We start from the raw sequence: 23210 nt of genomic DNA, 5'->3' as shown, positions 1-23210 counted from the left end.
TGTTACCATCACATGACTTCTTTGGAAAAATCTCCATCTGTGACCATAAAACACACCTCCTCTGTTTACCCATGAAGTGTGTCACACAGTAACCCGGTGAACACGCAACAACAGTCAACAACAGTCAACAACAAGCCAACAACAAGCCAACAACAAGCTAACAACAGTCAGTCAGTCTGAGCTGTGAAACTCAAACAGCTGTGAGTCATCTCCAACCTCTTGTTTTGTTTCCTTCAGTAGAGAATCAGAAACAGAAACTAGCAGCAGCTCCGACACAGAGCCTCTTCATGACTCTCCTCCTCTCACTTCACTCAGTAAATCAACATCATTCTGTGGTGGACTTACAGCGGGGAGGTCCTCAGAGTCCCACTGAGGGTCCTGGAGGTCTGAGGCGGCCCAGCCCCACTCCCAGCCCCACTCCCCTCTATCAGGACCCTGCAGGACCCAGCCGGCCAGCGCCTCGTCCAGCTGCAGCACGGCCTCCCACTCCGCCAGTGTACAGTCAAAACCATCAGGCTCCATGTTGGAGGCTCCAGCTCCTGATGTCGGCTGGTTTCGGCCCCGGGGGGCTCCTCTGGCGTTGGGGGGCTCCTGGTCTTGTTGCAGGAGGTTGTGGAGAATAAAAGCAGCTGGTGGTGAGTCCAGAGGTTTGTTCTCCTGTTCTCCTGTTCTGCTGCTGCTGTCAGCGCTGAGCGCTGGACACGGCACACTCCAGCCACATGATCCTCGCCTCTCGCTCTCTCTCTCTCTCTCTCTCTTCCTTTCACACACAGAGAGAGAGTTACGGCCGCTGCCCTCTAGTAACCCCGACCAACAACTCCTTTATTATCAGCCTGTTTCCCTGCTTCTCCTCCTGCTCAGTGTGTCTGTGTGTGTGTGTGTGTGTGTGCGTGAGAGTGTGTGTGTGTGTGTGTGTGTGTGTGTGTGTGTGTGTGTGCCTTGTAATTACAGAGTTTATGACCAGAGAAGAATGAGGAGAGTTTACTTAGTGGAAGAGGAGGAGGAGGGCTAATACAAACAGAGAGAAGAGGAAGAAAAACAGGACAAATAAAAGAAGGAAAGACTGTTTTCAGTCAGCTGAAGTATGTCCCACTGTCCGTCCAGTGATTGAGTTACAGAAACAGATGTGAGCGTAACCTCCAGTTACCTCCAGTTACCACCAGTTAGCTCCAGTAACCTCCAGTTACCTCCAGTTAGCTCCAGTTACCACCAGTTAGCTCCAGTTACCTCCAGTTACCACCAGTTACCTCCAGTTACCTCCAGTTAGCTCCAGTTCCCACCAGTTACCTCCAGTTATCACCAGTTAGCTCCATTACCACCAGTTACCTCCAGTTAGCTCCAGTAACCTCCAGTTACCTCCAGTAACCACCAGTTACCACCAGTTACCTCCAGTTACCTTCAGTTACCTCCAGTTACCACCAGTTACCTCCAGTTACCTCCAGTTAGCTCCAGTAACCTCCAGTTACCTCTAGTTACCACCAGTAACCTCCAGTTACCTCCGCCTGCAGAACACCATCAGAGTCTTCAGGGTCGGAGCTGGTTGGTGTTTATATCTCAACGTGAAGCAAATATACTGAAAATATCTCTTTGTTTGGTCTGATTCTTCATTTTAAGCATGAAAAGCTGCTGGCCTCCAAACTAAAAGCAGCCTAAGGTGGAGATGGGTGGTGATTTAGAGGTGCTGGAGGTATGCAGCCCCCTCCTCTCTAACTGGGGGGGTTCATGGTCTGTGATACCTGATCTCCGTTTCTCTGACATGCAGAACTCACAGCTCCTATTTTAGCAGTGCTTAAAAAGCAAGCAGAGAAAGCAATGTTTCTACAGCTTGTGTTTCATTGACTCATGAAGAGACTGTGTCAGTTGGAGTTCAGACACAACTTCCACCTTTCCTCTGCAGTTATTTCCCAATCAGACAATGAGGAAGCAACAGAAGAGAGAGGAATCTGCAGCAGCCTCTTAGAGGAAACACAGCTAGTAATAGTTATTATGATCCTTATAAGCCCGGCCGGGCTCAGCCCGAAAAAGCCACATGGATCCGCCGACCTGTGGGCCCACCCCCCGCAGAGTAGGGCATAGGGGTCGGGTGCAGTGTGAGTCGGGCAGCAGGTGAAGGAGGGTACCTGGGCGTGCTGAACCCTGACCCCCGGATCCAGCAGCTCTGGCGGGGAAGGAGCCCGAGCTTGTGAGGGAGGTGGAGCGTTACCAAATATAAACAGTTGGGCTCACCTCCACACATAGCCTGGGCTCTGGAACCAAACTCCTGGAGAGAGGCTGGACTCTCTCCTGTTGTTGCCCAGGGTGAGAGGCTGGACTCTCTCCTTTTCTGGAGTTGCCCAGGGTGAGAGGCTGTGGGCAGGTGTGGGGATACTCACAAGCCCCCGGCTGAGCACCGCTGTGTTGGAGTTCTCCCCGAGGAACCAGAGGAGGAGAAGGTCTCTGACTGTTGTCTGTGCTCATGCACCGAACAGCAGCTCGGAGTACCCGGCCTTCTTGGAGTCTCTGGGTGGTGTCCTGGATGGGGAACCACCTGGGGACTCTATAGCTCTTCTGGGAGACTTCAACGCTCACGTGGGTAACGATGATGGAACCTGGAGGAGGTGATAGGGAGGAACGGCCCGATCTGAACACGAGTGGTGTTCTGTTATTGGACTTCTGTTCTAGTCACGGTTTGTCCATAACGAACACCATTTTCGAACATAGAGTTGCTCATAAGTGTACCTGGTACCAGAGCACTCTAGGCCAAAGATCGATGATCGATTTCATCGAGTTTCATGTTCTGGACACTCGGGTGAAGAGAGGAGCAGAGCTGTCAGCTGATCACCACCACAAGAATTTCTCCAGCATCCCGGGTGAGGCTGGGGACATGGAGTCTGAATGGGCCATGTTAAACATGTTCAAAGCCTCAATTGTTGACGGGCTGGTAGGAGATGTGGTCTTAAGGCCGTCGGTGCCTGTCATGGCGGCAACCCAAGAACCTGCTGGTGGACACCAGCAGTGAGGGAGGCCGTCAGGCTGAAGAAGGAGGCGTTTCGGTCTTGGCTGGCTGAGGGGTCTCCGGAAGCAGCAGACAGGTACCGTTCGGCCAGAAGGGATGCAGCTGTGGCAGTCGCTGAAGCAAAAACTCGTGTATGGGAGGAATTCGGGGAGGCCATGGAGGAAGACTTTTGGTCGGCCTCAAAGAGGTTCTGGAAAACCGCCGGGCGACTCAGGACGGGAAAGCAGGGCTTGGCCCAAGCTGTGTTCAGCGGGGGAGGAGACCTGCTGACCCGACCTGGGGATGTCCTCAGACGGTGGAAAGAACACTTTGAGGAACTCCTTAATCCAGCCAACACGTCCTCTGTCTGAAGACTCAGGGGAAGACTCATCAATATCCCTGGCAGAGGTCGCTGAGGTAGTTAAAAAGCTGCCCGGCGGCAAGGCGCCAGGGTTGGGTGAAATTCGCCCTGAGATGCTGAAGGCTCTGGACACTGTTGGGCTGTCATGGTTAGCACGCCTCTTCAGTGTCGCGTGGAGGTCTGGGACAGTACCAGTGGAGTGGCAGACCGGGTGGTGGTCCCCATTATTAAAAAGGGACCGGAGGGTATGTTCCAATTACCGTGGAATCACACTTCTCAGCCTCCCCGGAAAAGTCTACTCCAGGGTGCTGGAAAGGAGGCTCAAGCCGATTGTCAAACCTCAGATTCAGGAGGAACAATGCGGCTTCCGTCCTGGCCGTGGAACAACTTATCAGCTCTTTACCCTCCGAGACTTCTGGAGGGGTCATGGGAGTCTGCTCATCCAGTCTACATGTGCTTTGTGGACTTGGAGAAGGCCTACGACCGTGTCCCTCGGGGAGTCTTGTGGGGAGTACTGCGGGAATATGGGGTACCGGCTGGTTGCTACGAGCTATCCGGTCCCTATATAACCAAAGTGAGAGCTGTGTCCACATACTCGGCATAACGTCAAACGCGTTCCCGGTGGGTGTTGGCCTCCGCCAGGGTTGCCCCTTGTCTCCGATTCTGTTCGTGGTCTTCACGTCAGCAGTGATGCGGGCGTTGTACCGGACCGTCGTGGTGAAGAAGGAGCTGAGCCTGAAGGCAAAGCTCTCGATTTACCGCTCAATCTACGTTCCAACCCTCACCTATGGTCATAAGCTTTGGGTAGCGACCAAAAGAACGAGATCGCGGATACAAGCGGCTGAAATGAGTTTCCTCCGTAGGGTGGCTGGGCTCAGCCTTAGAGATAGGGGGAGGAGCTCAGACATCCGGAGGGAGCTCGGAGTAGAGCCGCTGCTCCTTCTCCTCTAAAGGAGCCAGCTGAGGTGGTTTGGGCATCTGGTAAGGATCCTCCCGGGCGCCTCCTGTTAGAGGAGTTCCAGGTCCAACTGGTAGGAGGCCCCAGGGAAGACCCAGAACACGGTGGAGGGATTATATCTCTCTCCTGGCCTGGGAACGCCTCGGGGTCCAGGAGGAGCTGGACGTTGTGGCTGGGGAGAGGGACATCTGGAACGCCCTGCTTAGCCTACTGCCCCCGCGACCCGGCCCCAGATAAGCGGAGGAAAATGGATGGATGGATGGATTATAATGGTAATTATAATAGTAATTATAATAGTAACTTAATTATAATAGTAATGTCCAGCAGCCTCTAGAGGAAACACAGCTGCTCCACAAACAGAAAGGCCGTACACAGAGAATGTCTTTACATCATGTGGAGGAAATCTCAGCAGAATGACGGTTCCTCGGCTTCAAACTGCCACCAGAACAAATTATTCGTTGAGAAGAGTGGGGGTGTCAGTGGTGGGAGGGGTCCTCTATCTCCGACTGTTGGAGGAACTTTGTCCAACACATCAAGAGAAGAAAGAATCCATTGTGATCCTGCAGCAGCAGAGAGGACAGGGTGGATGAGGAGACTCTGGTTAAATATTAACTCTGGACAAACAGCAGGAGATGTTAGAGACTGGTACTGTAAACCAGGGAGGGTTTTACTGGTTTACTGCTCCAGTCCATCCTGATAATAACAAGCCCATCTTTATTAGGGTTATTAGTCATCTGAAAGGTAAATATGAAGGCGTGAGTGGAGCTGCAGAAGTTTTCTTCCCCTCAGGTTGAAGTGAACTCTGTGGATCCAGTGAATGAACATTTCTCTGATTTCTACTGTTCAATCTTCTCTCAGAGTTGTGTTCAGCTTCTTTAGTCTTCATGTTGTAGCAGGACTAGTGAGGAGAGAGAGTCGGGGCTCGGCCACGATGCTTTCCCCTGAGCTACCACGTTCAAACTGATGAGTTGAGCTGGTTGTGACCATATATATATATAAACACTAGATAGCTGTTACCAACGGAGACGACGTTACAACACACGGCGTGGCAGATATCTGACCAGGCAGCTCTCCCACTCTAACATAATTTAAATAACCAGAGATTGATTTATTTTAAACCCATTTTCAAACGGTTTGGTTTGTTATAAACCTCATAGTTGTGGTTATGTTCCTGCATACTGAAGAATAATTTATATAAAAATGTATTTAAAAAATCGTGAGGCTCCTCTTTTAGATTATGCAGCAAGACCATTTCCCTCAGATTTACTGTTTTATCTTAGCCTGGGTATACCCATACTGCCTTGCGCGCTCGAATTTCATTTCGAACCTCCAGGCAGTCTGGCAACCAGAGAGGTTTCTTAGCCCTGTTTTAGGGATCCAATCACAGAACGGGGAGGGACGGCAAGACGATGACGCGTACTACTCGGCACTTGGAAGCTTGTAGTTTTGTAGTTTTCTTACGTATCCAACATGGCTGCAGCAGACGCGAAACTCTCTTTAGCTGTTGATGGTGTTTTAAATAGTTTAGAGTGAAAGTTGAAAGGCGAAAGGTCTCTGGGGGCTCTGCTGTCCCCCGGCTCGTAGCGAGATCACCGGCGTTACGGTAGCGGGGCTATTAGCCGCTAGCTGCGCTAATCACCGGCGTTAAAATCAGTGGATGTGTGTGGCTGAATAAAGCGTGAAAATAAATAATCTTGCAGCAAGCGAGCAAAGCAGCAAGCAACACTCTCTCTCTCACACACACACAACAAACATCCATTTCTGTTCCTCTACATACGCCATCTGGTATAACTGATACGATTGGCTAAGAGCTACCTACAGACGCTTTTGATAGACATTCTAAGCGCCCAATAAACGGCTCCGGAGGATCGTAAACCACACCTTCTCTACGGAGAAATGAACGGCTGGTTTCCAGACTAGATCTCATTTGAGATTAGTCTAGAGTTAGCCAGGCTAGTTTTATCTGGTTTTTAAACACCTTTTTGCAGCTCAGTTACTTTAAAGGGGATGAATATTTATGCAATCATTTACTTTAACTTCTATATTTTTAATTAATTTACATTATTTTGTAAAACTCTGTTTTCACTTTAATATTAAAGAGTTTTTTCTTGCAAATTCTTTTTAAAAAACATTGTAGAATTGTAAAAAGACCAAATTATATTGACCATGATTTCATGTGTAAAAGCAACAAAAGGGTGAAACATCCAATGGATGAATACTTTAATATATAGCTGCTGTATGTCTAAGGCCTGAACTCTAAGTCTGAGTAAATATCTCAGATCAAGGGGATATCTGCTTATTTTCTGTCTGATAAGATAGTTCTTCTTAGTCAGCAGTTTTTATTTTAGACTGTTTCACTTGTTTGATATAAAGATTTCACGGCTTTTGCCTTATTTCAAGAATTTTAAGAAAAATATTCTACATACAGATAAAAATCTTTGTAGCTGTATGAAGAAAAGTTGACTAGTTTTTAGTGTGACTTTGCTGGTTTCTATAAATATAATGCCTATCATATCATTATGTCAAGATGATGGCTCTAGCATTTACTGATTATTAATTCAAGAATATTTTTACACATATTGAGAAAATAGGTCATGTGTATTTCATTAGAATCAAGAAAAAGTCACTTGTTATTAGTTAGAATACACTAATTCTAAGGTATTTGTGGTTCATTGAGATTAGATATTTTTACTGGTTTTGGAAAGTCTTGACAAGACAAATTTTCTTGTTCCGTTGAAAGATAATTTTGATATTTTTAAGTAAAATACACCTAATTTTTGTCCTTTTTTTCTTGTTTTTAAGAGTTGACTTGTTGCAGTGTAATCTAAAGTACTAATATTCATACTCTGTCAGTATTTCCCCTCTCGCTGTAGCCTGTTGTCATGGTTTCCACAGAAGCGTTGCAACAAACCAAGTGGCTGCAGAGAGAACGACCAGACGAACTATCAGAGGATAAAGATGATAAAGATCTCTAACAGGCTCAGAACTCACACTGACAATGTTTAATCACTGAGATTCAGCCACGAGAGGTCATCACCACACACACACACACACACACACACACACACACACTCTGCCCTCCACATGGACAGTGCAGCTCTGGGCTCAGACATGGACCAACACACACTCTATAGGTGTTTAGCCTCTTTTTGTCTCTTTGAAGTCGTTGAGCATCTCTTTGTATCAGCTGTTTGTGAACCGTTCAGACATTTTCATGTGTTAGTCAGGACAACTTCAGCTTTAGATTGTTATTTGTGAGGCTCCTGACTAGAAAGCAGGTGAGTAGAAGGAGTCAGAAGAAGCTGCAGAGTATTTCACTAGCTGTCTGGACTCTTTCTCTGTTTCCTGTATTCCCTGTTGATGGTCGTACCCCTAAAGTCTAAATGTCCAGATGTTCTCTCTGAGACGTGGACAGAGAGAGACAGAGTGATCTGGAGGGAAACATGCCATGCTGCTGCTGTCCACAGACTCTGAGACGCTGCTGGTGGTTTAGTTCAGAGACTCAGTGGCTTGTTACCACCTGCTGGAACACAATCACCAGTCTGACTGACTGGCTTTTCTTTCATCAAACACAGATCACCAGTTTCTACTTCCAATACAAACGTTAATGATATAAATAAAAACCACTAGCAACTTTTGTTTGATGAATATTTAAATGATGTCCAGATGAGTTTTTGCTCTGAGGTGGTAACAGCACTGATTAGAGACGATGGATGAGAAACAGGCAGCGGGATGTTATTATTATTATTATTATTGTTATTATTATTATTACTCCAGCGGTCTGAGAGACAGAACGGCTCAGGGTTGCACAAGAATACAAGTCATGCTTACTCTCAGGATGTGTTGTCGTTCATGCTGGGGAGAGAGGGAAGAGTGTACACACAGGGAATAAAAAAAAGAAAGAAAACAACATAAAACGGGAAAAAGTCCAATAAAAACACTTAAAGTAGACTCTCAAAGTCCGACTCTCTCATTCTGATCACTGTGTAGGCCTAAAGAACACAACAGGCAGCTTATTATTATTATTATTATTATTATTATTATTATTAATAGGAGGTTGTTCTGTAGCTCAGGGTAAAATCACACAGAGTCAGAACGCCATCTGGTGGTGAAGTTTAAACCTGCAGCACCGAGGCTTTTATTGTCTCTGCTCCAGAGAAAAGAAAGGTTCTAGTCTGAACCATGAAAAATAAACTATCCCATCAGTCCTTGTGTTCCCATGATGCCCTGCTGCAGCCACCTGTTGCTCCTTTAACCTTTAATGATACTAATCCTGGAGGACCAGAGACCCTCTGGTGGTCTGGAGCTCCAGGAAACAGGCTCAAGGACAACAACAACAACAACAACAACAACAACAACAACAACAACAACAACAACAACAACAACAACAACAACAACAACAAAGGTTCATCTGGTCAGCAGCACTAAAACACCTGAGAGTCACCCACAGGATGTGACCTCACATATAGAAGACAGCACATGTGTTGATAATAGGTAATAATAATAAAAAGAAGGAGACTTACGTTGTACCAGCTTTGGCTCTTCTGAGGAGAGAAACAGAGAGAAAGAAGAGATTTCACTGTTTGATCTGCAGCAGCTTCTTCTCATAGAGTCAAACACCATCAGACCAGCTACACTGGAAAACATGTCTGGAGAAAAACTGCTAAACCATGACAGTAAAAGACGTAAAATGATAAATGAGTTAATTCAGTTTCAGTAACAATGAAACACTGTAAATGTATATATCAGCCAAAACAGGATTTATTTTTTTTAATAGTTTTTGGGGTTAAAAATAAATTACTCCACTGTAAAATACTCGTGTTTGTAGCAAAAATATACTGTAATATATATACAAGCCATCACTAATTTTTGCATTTATCTTTTGCAAAAATACTTTTTCTCACTGTTAAATGTACTAAACACCATATCTCTAACAGAAATATACTGTAATATTTAATGGTAAAATCTTTAATTCATGCAGCATTTATAAAGTATTTTCCTGTCAATTATATGGCAGAACAGCGTTTCTTTTGATGGAAAAACTTTTTATTTATACGGTAACATATGGAATAAAATGTCAATCTGAAATGTGAAATCAACAGTGTTAATATCATTTTACTGTAATATTAGAAAAAGTTGCAGCGTATTTATTACGGTAAAGTTCAGCTGCTGGTTTTTACCATAAAAACAACAGTTGTTGTTTTATGTTTTACAGTGTAGGAGGTTGTGAAGGTAAAAGCCTTTCCTTCAGGAAGTTTTAGACGCTGTTTAAAAGCTGAAACTCTCCGTTTATTTAGAGAAATGCTGATGTAGAAACAGTGAAATTGTCTTTCAGTTCACAGATAACTCTGATATTAACAGAATGACACAATGTTCACATGTACACATCAGATCAGATATTGTTGTTGTTTATCCCTTAATCGGACACTCATTCAAATACTTCAACCCTAAAGGGTTATTGGAGGATATTACATACTGCCAGAATGTGTAAAAAAACATACGGACCCGGGGGGTAATATTTAGAGAAAAAAGTTTACGAGATTTAAGTGGCAAATCTACGGGAAAAAAGTCAAAGATTTACGAGATTTAAAGTAGCAGATTCTCATAAACCTGCTACTTTCTTGTAGATTTGCCACTTTAAATCTCTTAAATCTGCGACTTTTTTTCTTATATATTTGCCACTTTAATCTAGGGAATTCGCAACTTTTTTCTCAAAATACTTTTTAATTTTTACATTGGAGGTCAAGGTGAATAAAGTGAATATTATTATATTATTATGATAGTGATTGGTCAGATGTTATGGTGTCTGTGACGTAGTCTGATCTTTGATGATTAGCTGGAATAAATCCATGTGGTTCTAGGATCAAACAGGGAGACATGGAGACCAGTTAGATATCAACTGAAGTTATTAAATATAGTTCTTCTCCAGATAAATCGTTAGAGCAGCAACGATTTTATGACTTATAAAGCCTTTCGTGATGACAGACTGAGAAAGTTTGCAGTTGAATAAACTATCAGCAACAATTCCTCATCATCTCTAAAATCCCTTTGTAATATTGTTTTATTGCATTTATTATCAGCCTTCTTTATCTTTAGACTCTTTCTGTTTTCCTTTGCCGTGTCGGCAGTTATTGCCGATGCTGGATTATCATGTTTTTCTGCAGGATTGTGGACCAGCCAATAGGAACGCCGGCTCTCTAACGTGACCTGTGATTGGCTGAAGTCTCCCGTCATGATTGATTTTAGAAGTTTCCTCTCAGACCACTTCAGTTTGGTGAGAGGTCCATTTGTTGCTCAATAATGCAAAAAAAGAGCCCAAAAACTGCTGAAACACACATGTTCTATATGTCCAAAATAACATTCAGTCACCTCCAATGTATTTAAAAGTTGTTCCATCAAACATTGAGATTATTAAAGTATCTTCTAGAAATATAGAGTTGTGAATGACAAACACCTGATGATAAACTCCTGATTGAGCTATGGCAGCTGTGTACCAGCAGAGGGCAACAGAGATGTTTCTGATTATGATTATGACATGACAACATTTAGCAGCCACATAAAACAGTTTGTGCTCTGAGAGGGAAACATGCAGGAGATCATTCAGAGAAACAGGAAGAGGAAGAGGAAGAGGAAGAGGAAGAGGAAGAAGTGATATCCAGTGTCTGATTCCATCAATAAAACATCACGTTTAACTTAAAGCAGCAAAAAACCATGAAACAAAATGTTACTTTTCCTGTTTTAGAGATCTTTTCATGATGTGTTGTGGTTTGTTGAACCTCCCGCCATGTTTTTGAAAACTTGATTATAGTGATTAGCTCTGGGCGATATATCAATATATCGATATTGAAGATGTATTGATATATTTATAAATGTGATATGGAATTAGACCATATGGGATATATCGATATAGTTAAAAAAAAGTTCTTCATATATAAATGCTGCCCTTACTAGGGTTTGTCATATTTAGTTCTTTTGTAAAGTTCCTTATTTCTTTTTTCGCTCTTTTCTCATATAAATATATTTATTTAAGAAAAAGATTGGCCTATTTTATTTCATAGGCTATTTGTATTTAAGATATTTTTTTATTTAAATGTGCACTTTATGGAGCTTTGATTTTGAGAAGGTTCTCCTGTTGTTATACAGTATTTATGTTCACTTAAATAATCAATAAAACTACTTGTGACATGTCATATCTGACATTTGCTCTCACTTTGAGTTAAAAATATCAGAATATATATCAATATTCAGCCTAAATATATCAGATATGACTTTTGGTCCAGATCACCCAGCTCAAACAGTTATTATTAGAATAAAAATGAAGATAAAACATGAATGTGTTTCTCTGTTCTGACCGTCAGATAATCAGCCACAAAAACTAACCTGACCAGATAAATGTTTCTCCTTCTAAAACCTGAAACACATTCGATTCCTCTGAGTGTTTTCTCTCTCTCTCTGTGTGTGTGTGTGTGTGTGTGTGTGTGTGTGTGTGTGATGGTTTGCTGGTTATCTGTGCAGCAGCAGCAGCAGACTAAGGCCTGGACCTGAAGCCTGGACCTGATCTGGATCTGATCTGGAGCTGAGCAGAGACCTGGATCTAACCAGAGCTAATATGGGCTAATCTGACCTGAAGGTGACAGAGACACCAGAGAGGAATTACTGTCTGGATCAGTCCTGTGTGTGTGTGTGTGTGTGTACTGCTCCGTTGTTTGACTTTGTGTGACTGAGTGTGTTTGTAGATTCATGACAGCATCGTTTACATGGAGAGACTACTGTGATTATATATATATATATCTATATATATATATATGTATACATATATATATATATATATATATATATATATATATATATAGAGAGAGAGAGAGAGAGAGAGAGGGAAATAAACAGAGATAGAGAGAGAAATGATCCAACAGTTAGCCTGGATTTACTCTGGTCCCAAACCAAAAATAACTGATATCTAGACATTTTCCACCGTTTTATTGATAATGATTTTAGTTATTATCAATAAAACCATGTTAAATGTCTAGATATTAGCTTAAATTAAACTCTAAGCAGATATTTTTGTTGTTATCATTATATTTGTCCAAACAAATGAACCTTTAGTTGAACTAGACATTAAAATGAACAAGAAACTGAAGAAAACAAGGAGGTCTAATCATAATTCGTTTGTTTCTGCATCCAAATTAATATCACTGTTGACCTAAATGACTAATGGAACTTGATAACAAAGCTGTCTTGGGTTAGCAGGTGACTTAGCATTAGCTCCTTCTCCAAATATGGTCATTTCTGGCACAAAAAAAACAAGATGGCGTTGGACAAAATGCCAAACTTTAAAACTTAACGCAGGAGTCCAGAACCAGTGGATCATATGTCCATAATATTATATAATATAATATAATATAATATGTCCTTTTTATACGTCTATGATGTTTTTATACGTCTATGATTAATCCTCTGTGATCCACCGGCGTGATCACATCATCAACGTTTTCAAATCGCCATAAAAAAACCCGAGGTGACGTGGAGCGATGTTGTCAACTTCACTCCAAATTACAGACTGTAAACTTTCTCCAGTTTTTTGTTTGATGCTCCTCGGTCATTTAAAACCAAAGATATGATAGTTTAAATCTCATAGTACTAAAATATTTATTTAACCGTAAAAGTAGGATGGACGAGGCAGGCAGATCATTTTACACAATCAGCTAACACTGTTCCTATAAATATACATGTTTTTATGGGAATTTATTGTATATCGTTGTTTTATATTTGAATTTCATCTTTATATGTTCATATTTGCAACCTGTGTTTACATTTACAGGTCCAAAACAGTTCATTGAGCATATTTGTGGTTTTATTGTAATTAATAGTATCATTTTATTTCATATTTGATGATTTTTGGGCTTAATATGTTAATAAAGTGGATTAAAGTGGAAAAAAAAAGTCAGATCATGGAGAAGTTGTGCTGAAAAACTGGCAACCAAACATGGTTATAGTAAACATTCTGTATGTGGTTTATAAAGGGTTAAAAGGCTCAGAGCCCAGAGCAGAAACTTTGTTTTGGACACTTGTCATAAAATAAAAAACTAAGAATATCTTGAGCAGCTCTTTTAAACCGGCTCCATCACTTCTATTCGGTTTTTTATCAGTTTTTACAGTAAATCAATAAATCTGCTGTGGTTTTGTGTTGACAGCAGACTTTAAATCGTCACTATAAAGACATTTTAGAGTAATAAACCACTGTAGACAGGTCCTGAGACACTAACGGAGGGATGGAGAAGCAGGGAGGACACGAGGGGCTACAGAGGGTCCTACAGAGGCTCCTACAGAGGGTCCTAAGGCCTACAGAGGGTCTTACAGAGGGTCCTAAGGCCTACAGAGGGTCTACTGGGGCCAGCAGGGAGGAAACAAGAAGAAATGCTTACTTTAATCAGGTTTAGTCTGTCATACTGAAAGAAAATTAAAGAGAAAACAAAACGTTAACCAAAGCAGAGAGCAACATGAACACAGAAAGAAAGAAGAAATTAGGAAGAAGAAGAAGAAGAAACTGGGAGTTTGTGGCTGAAAAACAACTCAAAAACTGCCTTTAAAAAGAGTTTCAGAGCTTAAAACCTCCGAGTCAGAGAGTTACTTCTTCATGACGTCACGACATGAAAAACCGTTACCTTCCATCTAAAATACTGGATTAAAGCTCAGTGTTTGTTTAATGATGTATCATAATATTTAGTATAAAATATAGAACTTATGATTTATATTTGCGACCTGTGATCACATTTGCAACACTTAAAACTCATTGAGTGTTTTGAAAGGAGAAAAAAACAACATTATTTTCAAAATCAGATTATTATGTTTGTTTTTGTTTCTTTTGGGTTCAAAATGTTGATCCAGTAAGTCAAAGTGAAAAAATAATTATTAGGTTTATAAGTGAGGTTGTGCTAAAAAAAAAAGTTAAATATGTTAAATATGCATGTGACACTTTTTTTTCAAGTGGCAGAATGAAACGTACTTTTAGACAAAATAGCCCAAGACTTGGTCTTTATTGATGATTGTTGTGTATTGATGATTGTTGTGTATTGATGATTGTGGTGTCATATGGCTGCAGATGGAGCCCCTCTCTCTCTCTCTCTCTCTCTCTCTCTCTCTCTCTGAATGACTCTTTATCTGGATTACATTAGGATGGCTGATCAGGCTCACGTTGCCGGGACGACCTCACGCCATGCTGGTCATGTGACCACAGAGGGGGGGGGGCACAGAAATAAAGTGATGTAATCTATTGGTGTGTGTGTGTGTGTGTGTGTGTGTGTGTGTGTGTGAGCAAACAGAGCTTGTCAAGGTAAATTATCTGTCCATGCAGCAAGATCATTTCCCTCAGATTTACTGACTAAACATTTTGAGACAAATCAGAGCCTATATACTGACTTCCTATATAATCTATACATTTAATGAGAGATTTAAAATAAAAAGAAGAAGTGGGATGAAGTCTGACAAGAAGCAAACTGGATGGATGATGGGACAATATGGACGACGCAGTAAATAATAATAAGTCAGTGAGTCGTGGCTCTCTGTGGTTTGGGATGTTTGGGATGATGGCAGGATTTTTAAGAGTTTATCCGTCTGAAGCCAAGCCGTTAAACAGCAGAACAGAAATAAAACTCTCATTACTGAAATGTGACAAGATAAGTTTGCAAAGAGGAGGACGGGGTGGTAGAGAGGGAGAGAGAGAGAGAGAGAGAGAGATAGCTAAGGTTAGAGGAGGGGTTAGGGTTGGGGAGAGAGAGAGAGAGAGAGAGAGAGAGAGAGAGAGAGAGAGAGAGAGAGAGAGATAGCTAAGGTTAGAGGAGGGGTTAGGGTTGGGGGGAGAGAGAGAGAGAGAGAGAGAGAGAAGGAGGGTTTTAGACAGTTATTTGTGGACATTTTTATTCAAAACTTTTTTATTGTTATTCTTTGAATCTGACAAAATCTAAAAAATAAGCCTCAATTATATTGTTTTTTTCTTTTATTTCTCTATATCGAGAGCAGATCCAGATCCTGACTATATTTATGTGCAATATGTATAACACACTTCATGCAAATATTTGGAAATGTGATCAGGAATTTGCCACATTGCATATCACCAGAAAGGAAACAAAGGAGAGGAGAGAGAGAGAGAGAGAGAGATTTGGACAGTTATTGGTGGAAATTTTTATTCAAAATGTTTATTTCATTCTTCAATACTTGACAAAATTAAAAAATAAACGTCAATTATATTGTTTTTTTCTTTTATTTCTCTATATGGAGAGTAGATCCAGATCCTGACTATATTTATACGTTTATACGTGATACAACACTTGATGCAAATATTTGGATATGTAATCAGGAATTTTCTACATTGCATATCACCAGAAAGGAAACAAAGGAGAGGAGGAGGAGGAGAGGAGGAGGAAGAGGAGAGGAAGAGGAGGAGTGAGGAGGAGGTAGTTGTCTTGTAGGAGAAATGTCCATCTGCTGATGGAGGAGGTGCAGATGGAGCTTGTAACGGCTGCAGAGTGCTCAGGAACAAGCTGGTTCAGGGTGAAGCAAACAGGTCTGGACATTTCAACAGAGCAGCTCACAAGACAGGAGGAGCAGGAGGAGGAGGTGGGCACAGAGATATTTGAAGAACAGAAAAAAGAGTAATGCTTACTTTGGAAAGTCGCTTGTGAGACTAGCATGCAATCAGGAGAAGAAGAAAGAAAAATCAGATAGAAAAAATGAAAATCAAAAAAAATCAACTGCAAGAAGAAACAGCTGAAAGAACCAAGAGAAGAACTGAACATCATCATCAGATGGACACATCATCATACAGCATGTAGCAGCAGGAGGAGCAGGGGGGGCGGGGGGGGGGGAGGAGGAGGAGAGGAGGAGGACAGGGAGGAGGAGAGGAGGCGTGCACACGTGTGGTGCTGGAGACACAAGATGATGAAAGAAAAAGAGACAAAAACAAGGTGAGCTTTAAAGAGCAGAGAGGATGAGAGGGTGAGAGGGGGAGAGGATGAGAGGGTGAGAGGATGGGAGGGTGAGAGGGTGAGAGGATGAGAGGATGGGAGGGTGAGAGGATGATAGGGTGAGAGGATGAGAGGGTGATAGGATGATAGGGTGAGAGGGTGAAAGGGTGAAAGGGCGAGAGGGTGATAGGGTGAGAGATGAGAGGGTGAGAGGGTGATAGGATGAGAGGGTGAGAGGATGAGAGGGTGATAGGGTGAGAGGATGAGAGGGTGATTGGGTGAGAGGATGAGGGGGGAGAGGATGAGAGGGTGAGAGGGTGAGAGGATGAGAGGGTGAGAGGGTGAGGGCTGGGCTCATATCTAACATTTAGGAGGCTGACATGATGAAGCAGAGCCTCAGAAACATTAGAGCCTCATGCTCCTTCTGGAAACAATGTGAAACACTCAATCAGCTCTGAGGTCACTGGTGAAGGGAGGAGGCACATGAAGGAGGACTCTCCTGCTTTACACCTGTTCTATCACTTTATACTGTTTCTGCAATAAGAGATGTTGGGATGTCAGTAGATGCTCTGAACACTGATAAAAAGGTCTAAAAACCAGATAAAACAGTAGATCTGAGGGAAATGATCTTGCTGCATGGACAGATAATTTACCTCGACAAGATTTCTTAAATTAAGATTATTAAATCTAGAAATAAGCATGTTGAACACTTAAAATTAAAAACTAACAATTTAAACAAGATAAATTATCTAACACTTCTAAGTGTTCAACATGCTTATTTCTAGATTTAATAATCTTAATTTAAGAAATTACTACTGCTACAGAGCTAACTGTTAGCCTGTTAGCACATACACACTGTACTGCTACAGAGCTAACTGTTAGCCTGTTAGCACATACACACTGTACTGCTACAGAGCTAACTATTAGCCTGTTAGCACATACACACTGTACTGCTACAGAGCTAACTGTTAGCCTGTTGGCACATACACACTGTACTGCTACAGAGCTAACTGTTAGCCTGTTAGCAATTTGCAGACTGGATGCGAAGGGGTTAACATCCCCTCCGGCTCTGCAGCTGGGAGAGACTGCTGCAGGAGGACTGTGCCGCTTCGACTCGTTCTTACTCTTCTTAACGAGCCTCCGGCCCCCGCGGCTCGTTAAGAAGAGCCTCCGGCCCCCGCGGCTTGTTATGAAGAGCCTCCACCCCCAGCGGCTCGTTAAGAAGAGTAAGAACAAGTCTCCAAAAGTCTCAAATCCAGCGACTTTTTCATTTTTGTTATTGGTCGCCGGTCGCTTTCTTGAAAAATTGTCGTTAAGGAGGTCTGGATAGTCGCTAAATATAGCAACAAAGTTGCTAAGTTGGCAACACTGCTTCGCAGGCTTTTATAAATGTTGCGTGTTGTTGTGGCGTCGAGTACTACGTCACATCCTGCTTAGCGTTCTATCCAATCAGCAACCAGGCTGTTTTCAGCGCTCGCTGGTTATTTATTCAAGCAGCTACATGAAACCTTAACTCTGTGTTCGCCCCCTGGTGATTGATGGACTACTGGGGTAAAAAGTGATTGATTAGATATGCAGGAGAGATGCATTTTAAAAATGGAAATATCACATATGATCAGGTTAATTTAAACGTGGCGGCCAAAATCGTGATCACGATTAAAAATCAATTAATTGTGCAGCCCTAGGAAGTATCACACCTGTATTATCAGTATCACACCTGTATTATCATTATCACACCTGTATTATCAGTATCACACCTGTATTATCAGTATCACACCTGTATTATCACTATCACACCTATATTATCAGTATCACACCTGTATTATCATTATCACACCTGTATTATCATTATTACACCTGTATTATTACTATCACACCTGTATTATCAGTATCACACCTGTATTATCAGTATCACACCTGTATTGTCAGTATCACACCTGTATTATCATGACCTGTCTATGCAGAGCTGCAGGGATCTCCTCCAACAGGTAAACACACTAAAAAGCTCCACAACCAAACTGTTTCTGACTGATTCATGAGGTTTAGGGAGAACCTGCTCTTCACATTTCAACAATAAAAAAACCTCTTTCAAGTTGAACCTTGTCATCTGGAGTTAGTAATTTTCATATCAGCGGTGAGATTCTGCAGCCCAAACTCCACTCAGAAAACAAGCATTGTAACAGTCGTCTTGCAGACAGAGCTGATAATCAGACTTTCTACAAATTGGCAGCATCCTTTTGATCCGTAAAGTATAATTTAATGAAAGCAGGATCTTTATTGGTGTTTAAACTGTAGTAGTGACCTGTGTGCTCCTCTGAATGACTTTATGAACCCAGACTGAAAAAAGGTCTAAAAAACAGATAAAACAGTAAATCTGAGGGAAATGATCTTGCTGCATGGACAGATAATTTAATTTAAGATTTCTTAAATTAAGATTATTAAATCTAGAAATAAGCATGTTGAACACTTAAAATAAGACATTAACTCTTAAAACCAGATAAATTAAAGCTGCCAGCAGTGATGAACTGGCCCGAGCAGAGTGACCTGATGATTATTTGGTTCTTACCAAGATAAAAAAAAAGCTTTTTGTGTTTTTTGTGTCTTTTAATTTTATTTTATGTCTTTTGTGTCTTTTTTTGTGGGTTTTTTGGTCACAAAATTACCAAATAGATAAATTAAAGATTTATTATTTTAAGTGTTCAACATGCTTATTTCTAGATTTAATAATCTTAATTTAAGAAATCTTGTCAAGGTAAATTATCTGTCCATGCAGCAAGATCATTTCCCTCAGATTTACTGTTTTATCTGGTTTTTAGACAGTTTTTTTGCAGTGCAGCCCCCAGCAATTTATTGTTTCTTTCTCAACATATCTGGGACGTCCACAACAGGAAGAAAGCAGCAATTGTTGGTATTTTGGAAAGAAATTATGACAGAAAAGTTGTTATCTACATCATAAACTTGTATAATAATTTGTTGTGAACACAGCATCATTCTAGCGTGAAAATCCCAATAAAGAGTAAATAAGTCGAGATCGACTCACTCCACTGAACACAACTTGTTTGAATTGTAGTTTTTAGGAGGGAAAGAGAGAGTTAAAGACTCAGGAGTTTATGGGATGTCAAAATAAAAGTCTGGAATGGAGAGGAGGGAGCAGTCTCTCCTGAGGGGGAGAGTTCACTCGTTACATTATCAATATGTACAAGTCAATAACCAATCAGAGAGCTGCGTCACTGAACACAGCTGGGTCAACGCTGACACGCTACTGCACTTTATCAATGAAAGCACATGTGACAGGAAGAGGAGCTACAGCATCTCCACCACAGAGTCATAGAGCTGCTGTGATGTCACCACCATCACTATACATCACTATAGATCACTATAGATTACTATCAATCACTATACATCACTATCAATCACTATCAGAGCTAAAGTCTTTCAACAGTCCAGTGACAGAGATCTCATATTCATATTGTAGTAAACATTAACAAAAGGTTGTACACTCATGATATCCTTCTGCATTTAAGTTCACTGATAAAAAGGTGTTTAAAAACCAGATAAAACAGTAAATCTGAGGAAATGATCTTGCTGCATGGACAGATAGTTTACCTTAACAAGATTTCTTAAATTAAGATTATTAAATCTAGAAATAAGCATGTTGAACACTTAAAATAAGAAATTAACTCTTAAAACCAGATTAATGATCTAACACTTCTAAATCTAAAGTTTTTTCTTTGCACTTACAATATTATGATGCTTTCAGTTTTAAATGGATAGCCAGAATTTCTGAGGTTCCCAGTCTGAAACTTCCACTGGAATAACCCTTTAAATTGGAATTAAAACTTTTTTTATCTAAACATATGTGTGATTTTGATTATTTTTGTATTGTTTTAATTCTTTGTGTTGTATTTTTCTTATTCAAATGCTTTTTTAGTGTTGTTTTCATATAAACCTTTACAGGTTTCTGATGCTTTAAACTTAAAATAATAAATTAATTCTTAAAACAAGATAAATGATCTAACAGTTCTAAATCTAAAGTTTTTTTTATCTTGGTAAGAACCAAATAATCATCAGGTCACTCTGCTCGGGCCAGTTCATCACTGCTGGCAGCTTTAATTTATCTGGTTTTAAGAGTTAATTTCTTATTTTAAGTGTTCAACATGCTTATTTCTAGATTTAATAATCTTAATTTAATCAATCTTGTCAAGGTAAATTATTTGTCCATGCAGCAAGATCATTTCCCTCAGATTTACTGTTTTATCTGATTTTTAAACACCTTTTTACAGTGTTCATGTTCTTTGGTGTGAGTTTGTCTAGAGTTTGCAGTTGTAGAGTGTTTGCATGATTTTGAGGTGTTCTGTGCAATAACTCTTGCCAGAGGAACTGATAAAAAGCATGCTGTGTTTTTAGGAATCTGCATCACATATTTAAACATGTGGTAGTGTTTATGGTCAGAGATGACTCCTAGATAGATAGAAGTGACTAATGTCTGATCCTGACCACTCTATCCTTCATCCATGTGTGAAACTGCTCCGTTTGTCTCTCAGAGATCTTTTAACAAACAACTATTGTGTGGAAATGTTCAGAGCTGCTTTGTGAGACACAAAGCGCTGCATGATGGGAATCTGTGGCCACAGCGCCAAAACTGTCCAGGGTTAAAGACGAACTGTTGTTCCTGACACAACTGAGTGGTTCCAGTCCTCAGAGCTGGAGGCTAACTCTGTCTGTGTGTTAAAGAACCAGGAGGTAGAAGAGGAGCGTGTCTCACCTTGGAGTTCTTCCCCCCGCTGCGTGCCGACTGCAGCGAGTACGTTCTCTGGACCACCTGCTCGGGCGTGGAGGGGGATTTGTCAGAGGAGTGGTCTGAACCCTTCTCCACCATGTTCTCTCCCTCCTGGCTCTGTGGGGTCGGAGAGCGCGAGCGTTTACGCAGGACTGGTGAGCAGGCGGGGGTGCTCTTGTTTGAGTTACTGGCAGTGCTGAAAGACAAGAGAGAGACAAGAAAGAGGATGAGGAGAGGAGAATCCTGTAACACATGTTATTAACCCTCTGGAGTCTCAGAAGACTAGAAAACAAAGCAGCGTGGAGCCCTACTGTACATTTACCTCTAAAGTTCTGGCTGTAAACTCCATGAGGCCAGTTTCAGTTTGATGATGATATACCAAGTAAAACTGGAGACAAGCTCAAATATATTTAGTATAAAATGATAGAACTGGATGGAACCCTCTTATATGTTAGATTTGACACCTTTGGTCACATTTTCAACATTTAAAATTCTTTATTGAGCATGATAGTGATTTAAAAGTAAAAAAAAAAGAATCAAAATCACATTTTATGTTGGACTAAAGGACTAAAAAAGACACAAAATGACCAAAAAAAGACACAAAATGACTAAAAAAGACACAAAATGACCAAAAAGAACCACAGAAAACACAAAATGACCAAAAAAAAGACACAAAATGACCAAAAAAAGACACAAAATAACTAAAAAAAGACACAAAATGACCAAAAAAAGACACACAAGACCCAAATAAAATAGAGTCCCACTAGAATAAAAACCAGAGTTGGATGACAGGATCACACACAATCGTTAAACAGACCAAGACTCCATAAAGTTAAGATATAACATAGAATGTTGTCTTAAAAATTACAAAGTGATCATATAAATAAACATGTTGGAGTGTAAAGAGCAACGAGGAGGAGTCAGAGATCAGTGGACGATGTTTCCTGACATCATCTGAGGATTAACAGGCTGAAGCACCATGTGCTAACCAGCTGATGACAGCTCAGCTAATACGGGAACCAACAACAACAACAACAACAACAACAACAACAGCAGCAGCAGCAGCAGCAGCCAGAGGAACTAATGCAGTGAGACGGCTCCACACATCACTGCAGGATTTTATCACTAATGCTGCACTAGAAAAACAACAAGCAGATCAATATGTGTTATGTTCAACCCATTAGCAGTTTCATTAAGAAAAGCAGCAGTTCTGGAAAAGATCCATTTATATTCTGTCAATCTTGACACTTATTGACCTGTTTATTTCAAGTCCTGTAAACAACACAAACAGTAAAGGTCCTGGAGAACCTGGACATAAAGCCATGGAGCAGAGATTAGAGAGGTTAATGATCAGAGACAGGGCAGCTGGACAGCATCATTCTGAGCCTTTAGCACATGATTCATGGTTCTCAACCTGAGATACATCACGACTTAAAATACAGATTAATTCTACTGTAAACCACTGAGAAACCTCTTTCTCTGTCGCTGCAGCAGAATCTGTCTGCTCTTTCTTTTGGCTCAGATGCAAGTAAAAACAAAGATTTGCTTCATTTTGTGCACGTGTTCGCTGCCTAGGAAGTAACTGTTACAATTGCATATAAATAAAAGGGAATAAAAAGGAACTAAAACATTAAAACATCCTCAACAAATGGGATGTCATTGCTTTGCATTGACCAATCACACACTGACAACGTCTTGGTCCAGTGTTTAGCATGAAACCACTAAGAAAGAGACCATGTTTGTCCCTTTACTTCCATCGTACGTTACTATCAGGTAGCACACACACACACACAGACAGCAGGGCTGTAAGTGATCTGATCAGAGCTGCAGACAGACACGGTTACACGGTTTCTGGTTGTGGCGTTATGTAAACTGTGATGTCACCAACAGCCAATGAATGAATGAATTAGTGATCTAGTGTTAGAGCTCAGAGCTCTGATCAGAGAGGATCCTGTCTCACTGCCTCACTGTAAACTGTCTCACTGCCTCACTGTCTCACTGTCTCACTGTAAACTGTCTCTCTGTCTCACTGTCTCTCTGTCTCACTGTCTCCCTGTCTCACTGTCTCTCTGTCTCTCTGTCAACAGTAGCTGGTGATTCTAACAGGACAACAAAGAGCTTCCATCTGTTGGATGCAGAGAGAGATGAGGATGCTGGTGTATTCTGGTTCCTCTGAC

The 23210-nt window shown here is 41.3% G+C and overlaps 1 protein-coding gene across 12 annotated transcripts in view; it reads right to left on the bottom strand.

The window, feature by feature from the left end:
- Positions 1-23210, bottom strand: part of LOC131970107 (protein Aster-B-like) — a 117203-nt gene that overhangs the window by 27925 nt on the left and 66068 nt on the right. For 5 of the 12 annotated variants that reach the window (XM_059331383.1, XM_059331394.1, XM_059331385.1 and 2 more), the window contains 4 exons: positions 21019-21229; positions 13716-13739; positions 8817-8837; positions 8125-8148 (listed from right to left, as the gene is read on the bottom strand). In XM_059331383.1, coding sequence (XP_059187366.1) covers positions 8125-8148; positions 8817-8837; positions 13716-13739; positions 21019-21229 — 280 coding nt within the window. Of the gene's footprint in view, positions 1-8124; positions 8149-8816; positions 8838-13715; positions 13740-15952; positions 15974-21018; positions 21230-23210 lie in introns of all 12 variants that reach the window. The other 7 variants (XM_059331390.1, XM_059331391.1, XM_059331392.1 and 4 more) reach the window with 5 other exon arrangements.

The sequence above is a fragment of the Centropristis striata genome, chromosome 4, assembly GCF_030273125.1.
Source record: "Centropristis striata isolate RG_2023a ecotype Rhode Island chromosome 4, C.striata_1.0, whole genome shotgun sequence".
Classification (NCBI taxonomy): Eukaryota; Metazoa; Chordata; class Actinopteri; order Perciformes; family Serranidae; genus Centropristis; species Centropristis striata.
This window is presented reverse-complemented; position numbering and strand designations above follow the sequence as displayed.